This window comes from Gossypium hirsutum, chromosome A10, assembly GCF_007990345.1.
Source record: "Gossypium hirsutum isolate 1008001.06 chromosome A10, Gossypium_hirsutum_v2.1, whole genome shotgun sequence".
NCBI classification, from domain to species: domain Eukaryota; kingdom Viridiplantae; phylum Streptophyta; class Magnoliopsida; order Malvales; family Malvaceae; genus Gossypium; species Gossypium hirsutum.
Genome location: NC_053433.1, coordinates 108,994,958 through 109,002,824, shown reverse-complemented (window position 1 = coordinate 109,002,824; position 7,867 = coordinate 108,994,958). Strand labels below are relative to the sequence as shown.

General features: G+C 32.2%; 2 protein-coding genes across 4 annotated transcripts; one reads left to right on the top strand and one right to left on the bottom strand.

Moving 5' to 3' along the window:
• Positions 1–3,255: 3,255 nt before the first annotated feature.
• On the top strand, positions 3,256–5,537 carry LOC107896280 (bifunctional protein FolD 4, chloroplastic). The gene is made up of 5 exons (XM_016821403.2): positions 3,256–3,697; positions 3,896–4,221; positions 4,355–4,591; positions 4,684–4,851; positions 4,994–5,537. The coding sequence occupies exons 1-5, from the start codon at positions 3,511–3,513 to the stop codon at positions 5,162–5,164; spliced, it is 1,089 nt and encodes a 362-aa protein (XP_016676892.1). The 5' UTR covers positions 3,256–3,510; the 3' UTR covers positions 5,165–5,537.
• Positions 5,538–5,809: 272 nt separating this feature from the next.
• Positions 5,810–7,867, bottom strand: LOC107896281 ((+)-neomenthol dehydrogenase). 3 transcript variants are annotated; one of them, XM_041078029.1, is made up of 5 exons: positions 7,547–7,867; positions 7,211–7,457; positions 7,059–7,127; positions 6,491–6,634; positions 5,810–6,388 (listed from the first exon to the last, which is right to left on the bottom strand). In XM_041078029.1, exons 1-5 carry the CDS (start codon positions 7,564–7,566, stop codon positions 6,011–6,013), a joined length of 858 nt encoding a protein of 285 aa, XP_040933963.1. In that variant the 5' UTR covers positions 7,567–7,867; the 3' UTR covers positions 5,810–6,010. The 3 variants fall into 3 exon arrangements, with proteins under 3 accessions (XP_040933963.1, XP_016676893.1, XP_016676894.1); XM_016821404.2 differs by having other exon boundaries at positions 6,458–6,634; positions 7,547–7,850; XM_016821405.2 differs by lacking the exon at positions 6,491–6,634.

Below are 7,867 nucleotides of genomic sequence, written 5' to 3'. Positions count from 1 at the left end.
ATGTAAATTTAACAAACACAGGTGAGTAATTTTGTAACTTACCCTAATATTTATTCATGTTATCAAAAACATTATATCATTTAATCAAAATAAGATTCGTTTCCCATTATGTGAAAGTAGAGATAATTTAAGTTAAACTATTTAGTTTATTGCTTATAAAGATCGGTTTCGGTTGATAAAAGTTCATATAGTTAGTTGTAACTTTGAAAAATAAATTATATTATTTGAGTGGCTTTTGATTAGATGGGACAATTGCAACTTTAGTCATTACCAAATATTAGTAATTTAAATTTTCCTTTTAACTTCTTTGTTAAATGGAAAATTGACATTTTTAGCCTTCCTAAAAGTTAAAAAAAAAAAATACAATTTAAGCATTTTGAATACAAAATTTTTAGCTTTAACCCCTTAATTTTTTCTAAAGACAAATTTTTCCCTTAAAAAAACAATAGAGGTGGCAAAAGATTGAGTTTAAGAAAACTCAAATTGGGTTATCTTCAAATTCAAATTATTTTGGGTTTGGATTAGCTCGGGCTCGAATTTTTTTAAATTAGAGCTTTTTTGTACTCGAACCTTTTTGAATTTAAATTTTTTCAGAATTAAATTCTCTCATATTCGGATAAACTCGAGTCATGTAGGATAATTCAAATAATTTTTAATAGTTTATAAGTTATAAATAATTTTATTTTAAGTATAATAATTAATTTTACTTTTACTTAATGATAATATAATATAAATTGACTTCATAAAAACCGTAGATATTTTATTATAATAGAAATATTTTATATCACATATAACATAACTAAAGTATATTATATATAATATTTATGAATATATGCATATGAGTTTTATAAACATAATGAATTTTGTATATAATAATTTCTTTTTTACTTTTAGGTAGTCTACTTTATTATCTAATATGTAAATAATTCTTCCATACATTATTTTTTAACTAATAAAATATCATTTATTATTTATTATATCACCATATTTACCATTGAATTATTTTGATTAAGTTTTGAATAAAAATATTTTATTAATATTTTAAACCCTAAACTAAGTCAATGCCTTTATGGGTGAACAAAAGTTTATTAAAATCAACTTAATTATCATAATTGAGTCAATTCAATCAAAACAATTTGATTAAATTGATTTTAATTTTAGGCCAATTAAAGAGATTAATTAAAACATATTACCCTATCAAATTTATATGCGTGAAAATATTTATATTCAAATCTTAATTCAAATATGTTATACAAAAACCTAAATACATGAACATTATATGATTAAATTTGTAAATTTGACCCAAATTTAATTAAAATAAATTTGGATGTTACTCTTCCTTAGGAGTTTGACTTAGATTGGCTTTATATTTGAATATTTGCACTAAAAATCATTTTTGCATATTTGTATAATTTTATGTAACACCCCAGACTCGACCTAGACATTATGACTGAATCTGGAGAAATCACTGCAATTTATTTGAAAATCCAGAATCCGTTTGACTTATAAAAATAACGCTATCTCATGCTAAATAAAAATTCAATTTGTTTGATGAAATTGTTACTTACTTACACTTTCTAAACATTTAAGTTTGCAGCGGAATTCTTGATCTAATTCGTTTGGTCCCTTTACTAATTACCATGGTCTAATTCCCATTTTGGTCCATTTACTAATTTTAATCTATAGTAATTAACTTTTACCTCTTTTACAATTTAGTCATTTTGCTTAAATTAAGCAATCAATTGTTAAAATTACGGGACCAAACTTCAATTCAACTATAATACGACTCCATAAATATTTAATAAAAATATTTACAACCCTCAATTACTAAAATGGGGTCCTAATATCTCGTTTTCAATAACCACTTGACTTTTGAACCGAACCACTTATACTAACTTTTAATTCAATTAGTTTAATTCATCAATTCAAAATTCAATATAAAAATTATTATTGACTCATATAATTTAAATATCAATTCAAACTAGAAAAACATATTAAAATATATTTACTTTAATATTAAAATATAGGGCTTTTATGAGTAAAAACCATAAGAAAATGGCTTATTTAACTACAAAAATAGATTAATGGTTTGTTTAAACACATTATAGTAAGTTGAAGAGAAATAAAAAGAAAATAATAAATAAGGAGGGCTTACAAGGAAATTATTCAAATTTAAAGTTTAGTGCCGTCACACTGTCAGACAGCACCTTTTCCTTTCCTTTTCAGCAGCCATTCAAAAATGAAAAAATTGCATAACAGGTCTCTAAATATTTTAAATCACTATTATTATTATTTTTTACTGTTTTGGGTCAGAAATTGAGAGTAGTGCCGTCTATGCACCACTCTCCACCAAGTGAAATGTACCATTTTGATACTTAATCTTTCAAACAACTTATTTTAATATTTTATTTTATTTTTTATATTATTAGGGTAAAAAACCCTAAAACCCCAAATAAAAAAACTTTCGCTTCTGTTGTCGTTACCTCATTTGCTTAGCTAAGGAAAAAAATTGAAACTGAATTTTAAAGGCAAAGTACAGGGACTCGGGATTCCAAATGCTTTTAATTCATTAATTAGGCACAATATCATTTAGGTATAACGATTTCAGAACAAGATGCTTTTGAACATGGGTTGATTCTTTTTAAGAGGGTTAAAATTAAATTTTAATTTTTATAATAATAAAAATATAATTTTACCATTTGAATAGTCTATATCTTTATAATTTTTAAGAGATTAAATTAAATTTTTATCATTTTTAAGAAAATTAAAGTACAATTTTATATTTACTAATTTAAAATTTTAAAAATTTTATAGAACCTAAATAGAAAATTTTTCATTTTAACTATACACTTATATTAATCATATTTATTGGATAAAAAGAGCCTTTTCTAAAAAGGAATCATCCTCCCTCATTTGTGAGCTAGAATTTGAGTTAATAACACATTTTATATTTTCTTATATTTATATTGTGTTTTATTATCATATTTGTTAGGACTTAAAAGTATACGTGAATGTAAACTTTTTTTTTCTTCTAATTTTAATAGTGTAAGCTCGAACGAAATTGTTCAAATTAATTGAACCGATGAATTTAGTTTAAATTAATTTTCAACATAGATTTGGATGGTGATTTCGGGTTGATTTTAATTTTTAACTTTTAAAATATTTGAAATCAAATTAACTACATTAAGATACTTATTAAATATAATAAATATTAAACTAACTCAATATCTTATAACCTATTTTCTCACCCCAAACAAAAGAAAAACAAATTTGATAGAAATGAAAAAGTTCACACTTTTTAAATAAAATAAATAAAACAAAAATAAATAGTTATTTCGCAAACACAGAGAAAGTGAGCAGCGCAGAGTACCGCCGCCAAAGCCACTTGCAAAGTGAAAACCTGAGAATCAGCTTCCTTTTCCGTCTTTATCTCTGCATTTTAAGTGAAGCCCTAAAAATACCAACGCAACGTTTAGCTTACTCCACCGTCGTTTCCGGACTCATAACACTATGGTGTCCATGATATTCAATGATCCTTCTTCCGCTGCCGCCTTCCATCGCCTCTCCTTTACCCGTTTCAGTAATGGTCTCGTTTCCCTTCGCCGGTTTGTGGGTCCACTTCATGTTTTCTCAAATACCCCTACCCTTCCTCGAGCCCTCTCTCTCCACGCTCCACGTTCTTCTCGTTTCATTACTGGTATGGGAATTTTACGGAAGTTTTCAGTTTGTTATATTATATATTGTTATAAATTTTCTTTTATGTTATTTTCTGTCACTGTCGCATTTCGTCAAACGCTTAGAGTGCATTACGAGGGCTTAATTATTTTATCACAGTAATTTTCATATGGAAATGGGAATATGGGATCATTAAGGCTGGTTTTGATTTGTTATACAGCTTCAATGGCTGCTGAGCCATCCGCTAAGGTGATCGATGGGAAATCAGTGGCAAAGCAAATAAGAGAAGAAATAAGTGCTGAAGTAACAAAACTGAAGGAAGCAATTGGAGTTGTTCCTGGATTAGCCGTTATTCTAGTTGGGGATAGGAAGGACTCTGCTACTTATGTGCGGAACAAGAAAAAAGCTTGTGAATCTGTAGGGATTAACTCCTTTGAAGTAAATTTACCTGATGATGCTTCTGAGCAAGAAGTTCTCAAGTATATCTCGGACTTCAATGGTGATCCTTCGGTTCATGGCATCCTTGTTCAATTGCCTCTACCTTCTGTATGATTCTAATCTAATTTTGAAAACCTGCATGTTTATCCTCTTAATGTCAATCATACTATATGTAGTATATGGGGTTTGCATGCTTGAAAGTAATCATGGCTCTTAATTCTGCTTCATGGATTTCCACCAGCATATGAATGAGCAGAACATTTTAAATGCTGTTACGATTGAGAAAGATGTGGATGGCTTCCACCCATTGAACATTGGTCATCTTGCCATGCGAGGTAGCGAACCCTTGTTCGTTCCATGTACTCCTAAAGGATGCATAGAGCTATTGCATAGATATGGTGTTGATATTAAAGGAAAGAGGGCTGTTGTCATTGGTCGGAGTAATATTGTTGGAATGCCTGCAGCTCTGTTACTGCAAGTAATGACTCTTCTCCTCCTCATTTGTATTATCTCTGGACACATAATTTCATATTTATTTTTACCCCACTAACAGTGTCTTGATATTGGTAGAGGGAAGATGCTACTGTAACTATTGTCCATTCTAGAACCAAGAATCCTGAGGAAATTACAAGACAGGCAGATATCATAATATCTGCTGTGGGGCAGCCAAATATGGTGAGAGGTAGCTGGATAAAGCCAGGTGCTGTTATTATTGATGTTGGAATAAATCCAGTTGAGGTAGGTGCACATTTTCTTTCTTTTCTTTCTTATTTGTGTCCTCTTCTGACTTGGTTAGTGAGACTTTAGAGTCGCTCACTTTTTTCTGGAATCCCTTCCCCCCTCAGTTAACTGACAAGTAATATGTTGTTCCATGTGAAAGGATGCAACTAGTCCTCGAGGATATCGGTTAGTTGGAGATGTTTGTTATGACGAGGCCTGCAAGATTGCTGCAGCCGTTACTCCAGTTCCAGGGGGTGTCGGTCCTATGACAATTGCAATGCTTCTCTCTAACACAGTCAGTTCAGCAAAGAGAGCATATAACTTCAATTGAGAATTTTATCCATTTGACTCAAGTTGCACTTGTGGCAACTTGTCTATGTTGCTGGTTAGACTCTCCCTTTGACTGCATTCCCTAGACAAACTTGCTCGGCTAGTCCTTTACAAATAAGACGCTTTATACAATGTTATCATAGTGGCAGTTCTGTTTTGCCATAACGAAATACATTGAATGAGTGTAGATTCAAGGTTCTGAGACTGCCATAATGTTCATATGAAGCTTTTTCTCGAGTAGCAATGTTATAGACTAGCTTTTCTGTACTATGCCCTCCATCTAAACATTGCTCCTTTTGATAAAATACCGGGTCAATTGTAACAAAGCTTAATTTTGGCAACAATCAAAAAGTCTAGTCTTGTTAGTTGTTAAACCACTAGTATGCATTTATTTGTTTTTATAAGAGGATTTGATCCTAATTTGGTTTAATCTTGTTTTTGTATATGCAATGATCGCCAAAAGCCGACTTGTTTCTCTTAGACTATAGCCAAAGAATCGTGATCCAATAGTGCTTGCAATTGCAAGTTTTGAATTGACAAATTTTCACCATTTTGACAAATTACTCGGATAAAACGCTACAACTTAGCATTTTAGCATTGTTCCATTGTATCTTCAGAGCTTGAAACTGCAACAAGAACAATAATATTGTTGACAAATATTTTGGCCAATTAGATCATTGCATGTCTGGTTACAAGCTATGTCGATTACATTATTATTTTACAAATATCATGACTCTTATTCTTCCAAATTCTTTTATTAGATTTTTCTGTAACTTAACACGCCAACCACACAACACTCAAAACACTTCTTCACAAGCTTAACTGACTTGAATCAAGCAAGCTTTGATTAAAATTCTGACTCTTCTTTCCTCACAAAGAAGAGACCAGAAGGGCCATTATTAGGCAACAATGCTAATCTCACGGGACTCTCTGCACCTTCTTCAACACTTAAGATCCCACTATTGAAGTTTATGTCTGTTTTCACAAAGCCAGGGCAGACACAGTTGATGATGAAATTGGGATATTTCTTAGCCAGGACCCTCGTGTAGGCATTCATGGCTGCTTTAGACAGTATGTAGGCTGACATAAAAGCAGGCCAACCCTTCTCTTGCAATGAACCCTCCTTGAAATCTTTCATATACTGGCTCAATATCTCATCCACCTTGTCTTCTGTAAGATTCTCAGCATCACTCAGGACTGCTTTCGCCCATTCGTTCGATACATTCTGAGACACAACAAGAAAATTTAGGCTGAAACCTATGATACCAGCAATTGATTATTTTCATCTTCTTACTTTTAACTTCCCCATAGAAGAAGAAACATTTACAATTCTCGGTGAATTGGATAGCTGAAGAAGGTGAATAAGTGATTCGCACATTCTTTTGGCGCCATAGTAGTTTGTTTGAAGGCATTGCTTGGATAACTCTGGTGATTGAGTCAGTAGACTACCCCAGTTTGGTTGTGCACCAGGCTGCATCAACGAGGGAAGAAGCTTACTCATTTACAAGAGGTGTTCTAAACATCTTTGAGCATTCAGGATAGTTCTTTTGGATAAACTTTCTATCACTAAATACTTACCACTTAGTAGCTATAATCCCCAAGCAATCAAGAAATATGTTTAGGATAAAGAGTTTATACTAAACCAAGTGTGGGATTATTAGGTCCATCCAAATTCCAAAAGGCTAACCTGCTATAGTCTAGTATCGAAAAACATAAACCCAGGGCTTAACTTAGTTAACTTATGCAGCTATAGTTAAAATGTGACACTCAATGAATTCAGGGATTCAAATCCCATCATCTGCAATCTCTTCAAATCTCTCAAACATTAACTACGGATTGGAGAGACAATTCTCTACTGTGGTTAATGGAAACCAAGTGGATTGATAGGAGACTACCTTACCAAAGCCTGCAGCTCTAAGAGCTTCAAGATCACTTTTGACGCCACCAATCCCTGCATTGTTCACCTGCACAAGTGACAACAGTCAAATTATGAACTCGGAAAGAAGTAAAGTAAAGAAAGAAATGTAGCGTTTTGATGAAAAAATACCAAGATATCAAGCTTTCCGAATTGTGTTTTGATGAAATCCACCAAAGAAGCAACACTAGCAGGGTCTGCAACATCAAGCTGATGAAAAACTACATTATCAGACAGGCCAAGATCTTTCAGCTTATCAACAGCTTCAAGACCCCTCTTCTCATCTCTAGCTGTTAAAACAACCATGGTTCCTTTTGAAGCCATCTGCTTACATATTTCCAATCCGATTCCCTTGTTTGCACCAGTAACCACTGCATATCTGAGAAGAAAGTTGAACAAATTTGGTTCAGAGTGTAGAAAACTTAACATATATAGCTGGTGTGTGAAGAAAGACAAAAAAAGCAGTACCGCTTTGTTACTTCTGCCATTGATACTGTCGAGAAAGTAGAGAAGAACTCTCTTTGCTGCTGGAGATGTCAGCTTTTACAGATTTGGGTAAAAGTTGAATGTCAACAATAACAGAAAATAAAGAAGGTTGAAAAATCTGATCTTTTCATAAGTTTTGCTCTTCATGTCCCTTTTTTTTTGTGGTATATAATAATCCCCCAAAAAGATATCCAAATAGCGGCTCAAAACACCCCACGAAACCGGCTTGTGTGGGCAACAATGTCAGTTTCAAGCAGCGGGCAAGGACCCACAGATCTTTCGTTCATAAAAATCAACTCCCAT